The 13,511-nt window shown below is 57.7% G+C and overlaps 1 protein-coding gene across 1 annotated transcript in view; it reads right to left on the bottom strand.

Annotated features, from left to right (window-relative positions):
- The window catches only part of TNXB (tenascin XB), a 58,702-nt gene that overhangs the window by 30,646 nt on the left and 14,545 nt on the right, over nucleotides 1-13,511 (bottom strand). Inside the window, 8 exon segments of the mRNA XM_037519442.2 lie at nucleotides 1,062-1,376; nucleotides 1,733-2,053; nucleotides 3,635-3,910; nucleotides 4,275-4,565; nucleotides 6,603-6,896; nucleotides 7,992-8,360; nucleotides 10,953-11,216; nucleotides 11,398-11,554. Coding sequence (XP_037375339.1) covers nucleotides 1,062-1,376; nucleotides 1,733-2,053; nucleotides 3,635-3,910; nucleotides 4,275-4,565; nucleotides 6,603-6,896; nucleotides 7,992-8,360; nucleotides 10,953-11,216; nucleotides 11,398-11,554 — 2,287 coding nt within the window.

Genomic DNA, 13,511 nt, shown 5'->3' on the forward strand with positions numbered 1-13,511 from the left:
GGCAATGTTTCCAAGATCACACAGCTAAGAACTGGGGAAGCCAGAAGTGGAACTCAACTCATCAAATTCCAAAACTCAATTTTCCTCCATTGCACCACCTCAGGGGGTGCCTGACACAGTTGCCCCTTATCCAAGGGCCAGGGCCTCACACAGCCCTGGATGGACTGACCAAGGGTCACCCTAGCGGGGACCTATGCAGCATGTCCTGGGAGCAGCACTGTCCCCATCCTGGACCTCAGGCCCCAGCACAGTAACTCAGGGTGACTTCCTTTCCCTGTCCTCTCTGGGCTGCCTGAAGCAAAGAAAATTGGGAGTGGATTGTGCTAGAAATTAAACCAAACAAGTCACTGTGAGTTTGTGAAAACACAGAAACCACACTCTGGAAAACTTCCCTGCTTTTAAGTTTTTAACCTTTTCTCTTAGAATAAAGACTGTTTTTGGAAAAGGTATGTCTTTGTTTCCGTGAGCAAAAGGGGAAATAGATGCCCTCATTGTGACCAAGTTCAGCAGGCCACAGGGTAGCCTGGGATCCGGCCAGAGGCTCCATGGAGGAGGATCTGGGTGGTCTGTGTGGCTGAGGTGGTCCATGCCTGGGCCTGATAGGGTTGGAAGGGGTGTTCCCTGCTGTGAAGTCACTCACTGGATGCGTGGTAAAGAAAGTGGCCAGCTGCACAGATGGAGAGGCGAGTGGACACCTCAGGGACACTGGCTATCTGGGCCAGTAGCTGGCCATGCCAAGGGGCTGCAGCAGACCCCAGAGCAAGGACAGTCATAAGAATCATAGTGGCAGACACTGGCACATGCTGACTCCGTGCCAGCCTTCGTTCTTAGTGCTTTAGACTATTAAATTCATTTAACCTCGCTGCTTGACAGACAAGGAAACAGAAAATTTAAAACTTGTTTAAGGTCACAGCTGGTTGGACCAGGTTCCCAGTGAATTCTAGGTTGCCCAGAAGCAGGTGGGGCCTTGTGGTTCCACTGCAACAAGGGACAGCTATTCTCACAGATAGGCGGGGGCCAGCAGAGGGAGGACACCTAACTATGCCCCTGTGCTCACTCACCGGTCGTGCCGATGGTGGACACGGGGCCCACTCGCCGGCCCTCGTGCAGGCCATACAGGTTCATCTTGTACTTGCGCCCCGGCTCCAGGCCCCGCACCGTGACCTCACTCTCATCGCCCCCGACACGCACCACCTGCGGCCCGTCCCTGCCCTTGTACTGGATGGTGAAGGAGTCAAAGTGGCCCTGGGGGACGGTCCAGGACAGGGTCAGCGAGTCTGGGGAGGCGTCTGTCACGGTCAGCTCCCCCAGGACGGGCTCTTCGGGGGGCTCCGGGGCCTCTGTGATGGCTTCTGTGGGGACCTTTTCATCTGGAGCTAAGAAGGAGAGACACAGAGAGGGTGAGGCAGGGACCACAGGAGGGGTCTGGAGCCCCGGGACAAGGATGGAGTAGCCATGGCCATGGTGGGCCCTGACGGCAGTGCATGGAAGTCCTTCCTTGGGCTGAGTGGTCCTGCTCAGCTGACACCTCACAGACAGGCCTGGAGCCTCTGGGGCCCTGTGGGGACCCAGTGCAGACATCAGCTCAGCTCACCCAGGCCCTGCTCTGCCCAGGAGGACCAGAAGGAGGCTTAGCCCACAGCAGAGGGGCCCGCAGCACCCACTCAGCCACCACAGAGAGAGGGTGATCTTCCCGCTGGGCCCCACCCTGGGGCTTCCTCTGTCCACTCACCTGTCACCCCGATGGTGGAGATGGGGCCCACACGCTTGCCATTGTGGAAGCCGTACAGGTTCATCTTGTACTTGTGGTCCGGCTCCAGGCCTGAGATGGTGGCCGTGTCCTCGTGGCCTGGCACACGCACCACCTTGGGCTGGCCGTCCCCATTCTTGTACTGGATCAGGAAGTGGTCAAACTGGCCCTCGGGGACGGTCCAGGAGAGTTGCAGGGAGTTGGGGGTGGCATCTGTGATGGCCAGCTCCCCCAGGCGGGGCTCCTTGGGGGCCTCCGAGGTCTCTGTGGGGCTGGGGATCTCGTCCACAGGTTCCCGGGGAGCTGAGAGAGAAGATAAGGCATGGGCTTAAACAGCCACTTGCTTTATTGGTGACATTAATCATGCCACTAAAGCATATCCTGTAAATATATTCCTCAAGTTGTAGGCTTGGGGGTTTAGCCTTTGTGTTGGACATTCAGAAACTCTTTAATGGAGAGAGGACTAACCCCACCATGTATTGCTGTCAGGACTGCACTGGTGGGTTTTGTGGTGGGGTGCAACAGAGGGGGAGTCTCCCCTCATGTCTGAGAAAGGAGTTGAGATGGAAAGAGAAAAGTCTAAGGAATTCTACAAGTTCACTGACAGTGCTACGCTCTGAGGGGCAGGGCGGCTCTTCCCACCTCTGTTCGTTCCTATCAGCTCCTGCTCTTCTTCAGTCTTTTCAGCTGCCTCCCTCACTCCACCCCACTTACCAGGGCAGAAGATGGAATGTGCTCTGGCTAAGGCCTCCAAGGCAGGCCTGCTCCTCCCTCTCCTTTAACCTTAAGGAATGAATAGCTAAGGCCATGCCTCAGATGAGAGTGGGAGAAAGATCTGTGGGTGGGGGTTGCAGGCGGGGGAGGCCCCAGGTCTTCTCTGGCTGGGTCTGGAATCACAGCCTAAGGGCACCTACCCACCCCACTGAACTGGGTTTCTGCAGAGTCGCCACTGAGGGGGGACTATGTGCAAGGGAAGTCAGCCCCTCTGAGACCCACTCCCCGGCCCATGGACTACGAAGGAACAGAAGGTTGAGGCAAGAATGATAACCCAGGCACGAATGGGAAGGCAGGGAGGTGAGGAGGAAAAAAGGACACAGGAGTGAGTCAGGGAGAAATAGCAGCTCCTGCTGAAACAGCGATAACACGTGTCAGGCACCATTCTAAGTGAGGTTTGTGTGTTTGCTGATTAGTTCTAACAAATCCATGAAGCAATTGTCATCTGCAGCCTATGTGACAGATGAGAAAGCTGAGGTACAGAGGGGTTCGGTAACTTGCACTAGGTCCCATAAGGCTGCACAGTTGGGACTAAAATCCAGGCCACTGGCTGCAGAGCTCGGATTCCCGGGCATGATGCTGCACAGCTACAGCAATGGCACTGGACGGGGGGAGGCTGGGCTCCCAGGAACTCTGGGCGGGCGCTGGACGTGAGCCTCTGCCCTGCTCCAAGCTGGCTGGGGGCGCAGGGGCGGGGTGGCCGGAGGATCTGCAGCTCTACTCTAAACAGAGCAGTAATCGCAGGAGGGTGAGGGGAGCGTGACAGAAATTCGGAAACCGCGACGGGGAAGAAGTCCAGCAAAAACCATGGGGAAAGCACACAGCAGCTGACACGCGCAGGAGTGGGAGTAGGAGGGGATAGCCTGGGGTGGAGGAGCCATTCCAGGTGCGAGGCATGGGAATGGGGCCTGTACTTGGAAGGGAGAAGTATGGCCAAGAAAGCAGTTAGGGGGTGGTGGCTGGAGAAGCCCTGAGAAGCTGGGAAGCATGGGAAAGCTTTGGCAGGAGCAGGGCTGAGAAAGAGAAGTGGAGGGAGGAGGGGACACACCAGGCGAGGTCCAGCTCAGGGGACCGGGGCTGGGGAGAGGAGGCCCCGAGGTCCTGACTCACCCGTGGTGGCCACCACAGACACAGGTCCCACACGCTGCCTGCCGTGAAGCCCATAGAGGTTCATCTTATACTTGCGGTCAGGCTCCAGGCCCGAGACAGTGAGCTGGTTCTCATCCCCTGCAACGGGCACTACCTGCGGCTGCCCCTGCGCGTCTTTGTACTGGACTGTGAAGGAGTTGAAGGAGCCCCGAGCCACTGTCCAGGACAGGTACACGGAGTCTGGGGTGGCGTCAGTCACGGTCAGGTCCCCCAGCAGGGGTTCTCTGGTCTCTGGAGCTGTAAAGAAGAGGATCCAGCCAGGGCTGAGCTCCAGCCCCAAGTTGGGGTTTGGGGTTTGGGGTTTGGAAAGATTGTTGCACCTGGGAGAGGGGTGTCATTATTTGATTAGTGTGCATGGTGAATTTCTGGGAAGTCTGGCTCAGCCAAGGTATGACACTTTCTGGGCCTTGGGGAGCAGCTGAATGGGATGGGAAGGGCTAGCAGTGAGGGGGGGCAGTGTTGGCTGCCCCTACCCCCCGGGAGAGGGGCCAGGGCAGAGTCAGCCATCCAGCTGGGGGATCCCAGCTGCTTCCTGGCTGAGAGTTAGTGTGCAGAGAGCTGGGTGTGGGGTAGCATGGGAGCTTAGGTGGCTGCCACTCACCAGTGGTGCCATCAGCTATGAGGGGGCCATGCCGCTTCTTGTTGGCAATCCCGAACAGAGTGAATCTGTACTTGTGGTCGGGGTCCAGCGGGGAGACAATGACTGAGCGTTCAGGCCCTTCCACGGGCACTACGTGGGGCCGTCCATCCTTATCCCTGTATTGGACTAGGAAGGAGTCGAACTGGCCTTCGGGAACAGTCCAGGAGAGGAGTAGCGAGTCTGGGGTGGGGTCTGTCACCCACAGCTTTCCCAGGCGGGGCAAAGTCACTGAGCTGGGATCACTCGGAGGCACTAGGGAGAGGCGGGTAGAGAGAAGGGAGGGACACAGATCATACGAGAAAGGGAAATCCACCTGTGCGAGGTCGTACAGTCATTGCATAAAGGTGTATGACTGGGCGGCGCTAAAGGGCTGAAATCCAGCCAACACTCTGCTTGCCTAGTGGTGTGCCCCGATGAGGGCTATGCCCAGCCAGAGGAAGGGGTGCCTTCTGCTAAATGGCACAAAAGCAATGTATGGACTAATGTGGCCCTGAGTCTATCCACAGCCTGCGGAGGCCCTTCAGAGAAGGGAATCCAGCAAGGCCCGTCTGCAGCTGCATGGCCAGGAAAGTCTTCTAGGGCCATCTCCACTGCCCCGGGCCAACTACTAGCTGGTTTCTCCTCCAAGAAAGGGAAGCCTGATCCATGACTGTTTTAATGTGGGAGAGCCTCCAACACCTGTGCTGGGCCCCTTTCCTACTCTCCCACCCTGCACCACCAACCCTCACTCCCCACCCCTGAGCTGTCAGCTGGTATAAGCAAGGTCCTCAGCTTGGCTCCACCTCTCTCCAGGCTTCACCCCCCTCTTTGCACTTTCTCCTCAGCCCAAATTCCAGAGAGAGATGTCAACACTGGTTGTAGCCACATCCTCACCTCCATTACTCTCCCAACCCAGCTCCACCCTCCACCAGGCAGCTCTCATCAAGGTCCATGGTGTACTGTGGACACTCTGCAGGCCTGAATCACTCTTACGGAATCTGATATGTCTAGCCGCGCCCTTGGTTTTGATGTCCAGGACACCATTCTCCCTGGTTCTGCCCCTTTCCCCAAGTTCGCTCCTCTCTGACCACTCATACTCTGATACTGGCCCTCTCCTGGGTTCCAGAGGTCCTGTCTCTTCTCCCCCCGACACCTTCACCCGGCCCCTGCCCTTGGCACTGACTCACACCTGGTCCTCAGGCCTTCCCTGTGCTCTCCAGGCCCACGAGGGCAGCAGTCGCCACCTGCCCCCCTCACTTTCTGCTTGGTGACCTCCCTCTCAGTGCCTTGATTCTCCACATCTTTAAAACAGGTGTGCCTCTGGGGCTGCTGTAGGATGAAGCACAATGGCACACCAAGGGCATCCTGTACACTCCTTACTCTTAGCAAAAGTTCGAACGATGTTCATCTAATGGCCGCGCTGCACTGTTCCTCACTTCTGCTGTTCCTTGCCACTGGAAGTGAGCGGCCATATCCAGAAATGGGGGGGGGTGCCCTGGTGTCCTTGCTTCCCTTCACTGCCTACACCCGGGCTGTCACAGTCCCAGGAAGGCCATATACTTATTTTCTGGCTTACCACACTTCTCCAGTTATCTTCCACGGCAGCCTCAGTGTTATTTGAAAACTAACCATATCACTCTCAGCTTAAAATCTTTCAGAACCCCTCTTAAGATGAGGTCCAACCAAGCTCCTTAGTCACACACCAGACCAGTTTCCCCAGCTCCCCAGGCTCCCTGCTCTTCATCCAGAGAAAACAGATATGGATTCTCTTACAGGGCCACACCACTCCCGCCTCACTTGCCATGGCTCCCTCTACCTGTGCTCTCCTCAGCCTCTCTGTCTGAACCTCCACTCTTGCCCTTCAGGATTCCTCTCAGGCACCACTGCCTCCAGGAAGCCTTCCTGGATTTCCCATAGCAGTGGGAAGACCTCCCGTAAGACTGTGCAGAGGGGGCCTCCCCGGTGGCGCAGCGGTTAAGTACTGGGTTGATAGGCTGCCCGCAGCCTCTGCAGCACTGGTTCGATCCCCGGCTGCTCCCCGGCCACCGGAGGAGGGTCCCACATGGCGCGCAGACCTCTCCTGCCACCCGCTGCTCCCCTCAGCAGTGTACTTCGGTCCTTTGCCTGCTCTGCTCCCCGCTCTGGCTCTGGTGAATTCTCTCACCCTCCCGCGCTTCTGACTGTACCCAGTGCTTATATAAATAAATAAATAAATAAATAAATAAATAAATAAATAAATAAATAAAAATCTTTAAAAAAAAAAAAAAACAACTGTGCAGAGGGCAGGGGTATGTGATGGCTCTCACTCACCAATCTTGGCTTCAGCCACCCGGGGGCCGTGTTTCTTCTTGCCCGTGAGCCCATACAGGATAAATTTGTACTTGCGGCCGATCTCCAGGTTGGGGATGAGGGCAGAGCGCCTGGGTCCCTCCACAGGCACCACCTGGGCCCCATTCCTGTCCTTGTACTGGATTATGAAAGAGTCAAATTCGCCTTCAGGGACTGTCCAGTGTAGGAGCAGGGAGTCGGAGGATGCATCGGTCACGGTCAGGTCACCCAGGCGTGGTGGGATCAGGGGCTTCTCAGGCTTCTCTCCATCCTTGTCTGGTGTGGGGTGGTGGAGGGCAAAGCAAAGCAGGTGAACTCAACCACTCTCTCATCCCTGTCTCTTTCTCCTCTGTGCCATCCCGGACTGCTCCCTTCATGAAAGCCTCCATTTCACCACCACCCCCAGTTCTGTGACCAGCCTTGCTGGGTGGAGAGGCATTAACTCCTCTCCTCCCCCCCCCCTCCGGTTTCTGTAATGGAGAACGTTGGCCCTTCTCATGTGACAGTCCCCTAATCCCTCACAAAGTCCCCAGCCCTCTCTACACCAAGATCATTCCTGTGCCCAGTGGTCCTTCCTGAGAGTTTTGAACCTCTCCCTGCTGCTTTAGACCCATCAAAACCTCCTCAGTCCCTCAGAACTTCCTCTCTCTTGCTATCCTTTCTCCAAGTGCTAAATGAGCTGGAGTTGTAGGAAGAGCCAGCTACCTCGGACCCATGTAGAGGGATCAGGGGGGAATGTGAGATCCAGACACCCAGGTCCTGTCCTTCACTAGTTCTGCAAACTTTACCACCTCTTACATCCAGATGGCTGGGGCACCCCAATGCCAAGGAACCCCTACTCCCAGCAGAAACTGGCTCGTGGGGAGCTGTTCACTGCCAGCCAGATTCCCGGGGTGGGGGGCAGCCCACATCCTGGCCTACCCAGTGAAGGAATGGAGAGGGCTGTGGGGAATGGATGGGAAGGTGGGGGCTGGGGTATCCTTAGGGCCAGAGGTCTCCCCACTCATGCCCTGAGATATCTATGGGACAGGGTGGGGTGAGGAGTGACCAGGCAGGACACAGGGCAAGGAAGGGTACAGAGCCAGGGGCTGACAGTCTCTCCCCTTGAACCCCTGTCCCCTCCTGACTTTTCTCCTCTCTCTTCTTTGTGAGAGTAGTCCCCTCCTCTTCTCCACCTCTGTCACTGCTCTAAGACCCCCGTCTCACTTTCCTCTGAACCCTCAGTTCCTTTCCTCTCCTTGTCTTCTGGAGAGAAACACCTGACCTAAACACCAGCCCTGCCCTTGAGCCTCTACCCCACTTTTGAATTCCTGACTGCCCAGCTCCTTCCCCAACCTCAAGACATTGGTCCAAGCAAAATCCAGGATGTACCCATTATGCCTTGGTAGACGAGGGGTGCAGAGGGCTTGCCCTTGGGGGGAACCCCACGAAGTGTCAGCTCATAGGAAGCTCCAGGAGGGGGTGAGGGCACCAGAGCCTGGCGGACATCCCCTGGTAGTAGCTCCTCATGTACCCCCGGCCTCTCAGGCACCCGCAGGCTCAGCTGGAAGTGGGCAAAGGTGTCAGGCTGGGCAGTCCAGACCACGTGGAGGCGCCCTGTCTTGTCTGTGCCCAGCACCCTCAACTCTCCCAGTTCCTGGGGGCGCTGCTGCACACCGGGGGCCTGGGCCCCTTGAGTCGTTGAAGGGCCTGAGGGAGGAGGTTCATCAGTGGCCCCCAAGATGCCCAAGGGGGAGGACCCTGGGAAGGGGCAGGGCGAGAAAAACAGAAGAGGGAAGTATGAGAGGCAGAAGGGAAACCCAACTCCCAGGTTCTGCCCTCTAGCCTCAAAGGCCCCCTCTCTCTGCTCCTGAGTCCACTGCTGAGGCCACCCCATCCTCCCAAAGATCTGCCCAGTGTTCCCAACACCCCTGTCTACCACAGCCCTGAGCAGACAGGGAATAAAACAAATAAAGCATGCTACCCCTCCCCCACAAGGCTCCTGTGACCCTTCAGCACCCCCAGACTTCCACAGCCCTCCCCAAAAACTCCCCTCCCCAGTGGGTGGCGGTCGTGGTTTCCATTAGTGCTGCAGTGAGAAGCCTGGAAGAAAGACGGTGGTGTTAGGGATGGAGATACAGAGGCGAGTGGGTGGTGAGAGGAGAGGGAAGGGGAGCGGATGTCCAGCTCAGTGGCATCTGGGCCCTATGGGAAAGAAGAGGTCCACACCCTCCCCTGGGAAGCCACAGTGTCCCTTCCCTGAGCCCGATCACCGATCCTGTAGGAGAGACCAGCTTGAAGGGAGCCAGGAGGTCTGCAAAGGTAGCTGGAGAAGCAGTGGCGTCACCTCACACACACATGCTGCCTGACGGCTTCAAGGCCACCCCCAAGCAGGTCTGATGTGTCCCTTTGAGGTTAAGGCCAAATTGTGGAAAACAGTAACCACTGACCACAGGCTTCAGCCACACTCACCATAGTGAGTCAGAATGGGAACCGCTGGTCACACCGCTACCCCACCCAAACTGCCTTCGGTAAGCACTCCCGTCCCCTCAAATGCCCCCTCCGTTGCCTGAAACAGCAATCCTGGTAGGAGAGTCCTGGGAACCCAAGTGGACATCCGGGAATGCCAAAGGCCAGGTCTCCTTGGCTTTGGGTAACTGCCAGGACTCTGGGAGTGGAGGTGACTTCTAGGGACACAGGACACCTGCTTTGTTGTGGGGGCTCCTGGAGGCTCCACCAGGTAGAGCTTGAAGACAGAAGGGGGTTATGGGGTGGGGTCAGAGCAGCCAGGCAGTGGGAAGAACTCTGGACGCAGACTCCAGCGGCAGCGGAGGCTGGACAGGGGATGGGGGATCCGGGTGCCCCAGTCCACGCTACCTGTGGTGGTGATGAAGGCGTAGGACTTGGAGGTCTGCCCTGCCCGCACCCCGTGGACTTCCACGTGGTAGGTGGTGCCAGGCCTGAGGTCAGGTAGACTGACGATGCGCCTGGTGCCCGGCACCGTCAGCTCCCCGCCAGGGCCCTCTGCGGGTGGCTGGGGCCGCCAGCGCAGCACCACGCGCTCGAAGTGCCCGCGGAGCCCGTCGAGGGACACGAGCAGCGCGCCGTCGGCGGAACTGCCCAGCACCTCGGGCTTGGGGTGGCGGGGCGCAGCCACGGGGTCGAGGCCTTGGGAAGAGGGGGCGTAGATGCCCTGGTTGGAGTCCCGTTTCCAGGTGCCCGACTCGGCGCTGGCGGTGGGGTGGGGGCGACGGGGCGGGGGTGCCGGGGAGCCTGCGGGGGCGCCACCGGGGGCGCCACCCGCCCACCGCCGCTGCAAGTATTCGTGGATGTGGTGGGCCACTGAGGCGTACGTCTGGTTGGGCCGCAGTGGGTAGCCGTGGGCCCGCAGGTGGCGCTCCAGGTCCTGCACCGTGCCGCGGAAGCGACCCAGCTCGGCCGTCAGGTTGCCCCACGGCCGCCGCGGGGGCTGGGGCAGGCTAGGTCTCCGCGGAGATTCCTCCTCCCCTTCCTCTAGCGGCCGCGAGGGCCGGGCGGGCCGAGGGGGCCGGAGGGGCCCGGGCTGGGAGCCCCGGGCTGGGGGGCGCACCTCCGGGTAACTGTAGTGGGCTGGTGCTGCCGTAGGTGAAAAAGCCAGGAGAGCAGATCAGTGGCAACCTCCCCCCACCACACACACCTCGCTCCTCCCCTCCACGCCTCCCACCAGACCTGGGGCCTCTTCCCCGCGCCCCAGCCCCACCTGTAAAGAGAAGAGAGAGAAAGGAGTCAGCGCCCCAGCAGCCCCTCACCCCTCCAAGCCCGCAAGCGTTGGTGCCCTAGAAAGAAGAGAAGCCAGCAGGTGGGGCCCTGTGTCTGAAGGAGACAAAGAGGTGTGGGAGGAGGGAATGTGAGCTAGAGCGGTGGGCGTCCCTCTGTCACAGGAAAAGAAAAGAAAGATCCAGGCATCTGCTAAAAGACCTTGAGGGTTAGTGGAAAATCACTCTGCAAAACCCCAATCCTAAAGTCAGCAGGGAGTGCTGATTTCCGTTCTGCCTGACTCAATGCTACAAGCTCTGACCCCACTGAGTATAGGGTGCCGCCTCCAGCCTCGCCCCTGTGAGGGAGTCAGGCGGCATCTCCTCTGGGGGCAGCTCCTCCCATAGGCCAGCGGTAGCCTTGCCGCAGGGCCCCTGAGGGCTGTCTCCCCATGCTCTCCATACAGAGCGAGCCCCCCACCCCGGCAGGTGCTTTGGAATTGCCACACACCCTGCCAAGGGCACCCAGGGGCACCTGTGAGCCCTAGACATGGGCTCCCACAGGAGGGGCTCCTGCACTCAACATCCGGGCCCCTCCCTCACTTCTTGCCGGCCATACCTGTGTTGGCCCTGATGGAACTCGGGTAGCTTACTGCCGGGCCCCGTTCCGCAGTGACGGTCACCACATATTCCACGCCTGGCATCAGGTCAGTCAGCAGTGTCCCATCGTCCTCAGGGGGCACTTCCAGCCGCACCCTCTGGTTGCCAGCACTCACGTAGGACACCACGAATCTGTCTACCTCGGCCTGGGGACGCAGCCAGCTGAGCTCCAGCGTGGTTGGTGTGACAGCCACCACGCGGAGGTCCTGGGGGCCATCAATCACTAGCCAGGTCAGAGAGAGGAGGGGTCAGGTGGGAGTCTGGTTCCCCGGTCACCAGCTTTCCTTCCACGTGCGTTGCCCCTACCAGCACCTCCCCTCTGCCCTCCTGGAGGGCAGATGCCTAGTACTCCTCTTGAACCCAGATCTCCACCCAGGACCATGCCCACTGCTCCCTGTTCTCACTGGTGGTGATGGTCTTGGAAACAGGAGGGCCCCAGCTAGTCCCTCGGAGGGCACGGACGGTGACCTGGTACTCCTGACCGGGAGCCAGTCCTCTCTGGTCATAGGCCGAGGCTGAGCTGGGCACCCGTGTTGTGAACGGGGGGCTCACTCCCTCTGTCTGTAAGAGAGGCACAGGTAGATTGGGGGTTGCTGGTGATCTCTCACCCACTACTCAACCCCCTGTATCTCTTCTTTCTCCAGTTCTAAGCAGGGGCAGCTACAGCTGAGGAGCATGCGTGGTAGCAGTAAACACATCTAGAGCACTTACTCCACACTAGGTACTGCTCAGCTGTACCTTAATCCCAAGAACCTTATAAGGAAACCAAGGTACAAAAGGATTAGTACCTTGGCCAAGATCAACAACAACAAGAAAGTGGCAAGGATGTAAGCCCAGGGGGCCAGCCCTCAGAGCCCCCCTTCATGGGCACCGCCTTTTTCTTTAGCTTGTTCATCAGCAGTCTGCCAGAATTCCAGCTGACACACCCCAGCACTCTGCCTCTGGCTTTCCCTTGGCAACCCAGATGGCATGGGCACAAGGAGATCCTCCCAAGCTCTTTCCTGTCGCAACAGATGAAATAGATACGGATGCCCCTTCGAGTCACTTCTTAAAGCATCTGCCGCCGAAACCTCCCCAGCAGAGGCCGGCCGCTGGCTGTGTCGTCTGGCGTCACAACACTTTCCTATAGACACTTTTCTTGCCTTGTGTGCAGGGTTGTAGGTCCCTCGAAAACAAGGTCCATCTGCTCAAAGCTCCACAAATATGTCTCCCAGTCTTGTGCCTGGCATCATGCTGGTCTGATTCTGCCCTGTCCTCTGGAACTCAGCTGTAGTAGCTAAATGAGTAGCCAGGTCTCAGTAGCTCTCTACCCAAATCTAAGGTATTAGGGTTGTTTGTGGTGACCCCCACAGGAAACCTGCCAGCCCTGCTCCAGGCGGGTCTCCGGTGCATCAGCCCTGCTTGTCATGGGGCTGTCCAGCGAGGACAGCCGAGAGGACGCTCTGTTCTGGTTAGCTATGTTGGCCGTGATGGGCGCACCTCCATGCAGCCAAGTAGGACTGGAAATTTCAAAAGGTACTCTCCTAAACTGAGGGGATGGTGGGGAAATCAACATAGTAAATATTAAAGTAAAAAACCAGATGAGAGGCCACGTAGAGATTTCTGAATTGAGGATGAATAAAAGCTTTGTCAGAGTTTTCTTGGCTGACAAGTTTTCCCGGGCACACAGAACTCCTGTCCCTCTCCTCCTCACCCTGCCCTAGGACACCCCAGCCTGGGCAGCCTTGGGTTGACCTCATTTCAAGACCTGTGAGGTCCTCATCCTTCCCAGAACTTTCTCCCTTTTAGTCCCCCAACACACACACACACACACGCACACACACACACGCACACACTCCTTGGCTATTCCCTAATGACATCTGGTCCTTTCAGTGAGATAAATCCACCCCCAGAGTTCTCTTTCCTTCAGATCACCTACACCTACCTTTTAGACATCTCTTGGTCTCCCCGAGATCCATTTAGGAACAGTCCCTTTAAAGCCCCACCATCTAACCCAGCACCATCTGACTGGCCTCAGGCAACATCTCTGACCACAAGCTGAGAGCTGGTCCTGCCCCTTGGTTAAAGCTTGATCACTCCATGGATCATCCCTGGGGAGTTTCTAACCCATTCTTGTATCAACCTTGGGACCCCAGTTAGGGGACTCCACCTTGGCTGCTTGGATCTTACCCTACTCTCATGCTTCTTTTCAGAGCAGACCCAAACACAAACTTTTCTAATCTGCAAGATCTTGCTTCTCAACAAAAAAGTAAGACAGCTCCAGTTTCCAAGCTATAGAAAAACCATAAGAAATACCTGAACGCCTTTCTGGTTCAGGGGTTCAGCTTCCTCAGGTTGCTCCTGCTTTCTCTCACATTGGGAAGGGAGCCAGCATCATACAACAGAGCTACATTCCCCAAGTTAGTGGAGTTTGGGGGGTGCATCAGGATCACCAAGAAGGCCTGTGACAACACAGGTGGCTGGCTTCCACCCCTAGAACTTCCGATTCAGTAGATCTGAAAACTGTATGTCTAATAAG

The sequence above is a fragment of the Talpa occidentalis genome, unplaced genomic scaffold, assembly GCF_014898055.3.
Source record: "Talpa occidentalis isolate TD23 unplaced genomic scaffold, MPIMG_talOcc4v2.1 talOcc4.2, whole genome shotgun sequence".
In the NCBI taxonomy this organism is placed as follows: domain Eukaryota; kingdom Metazoa; phylum Chordata; class Mammalia; order Eulipotyphla; family Talpidae; genus Talpa; species Talpa occidentalis.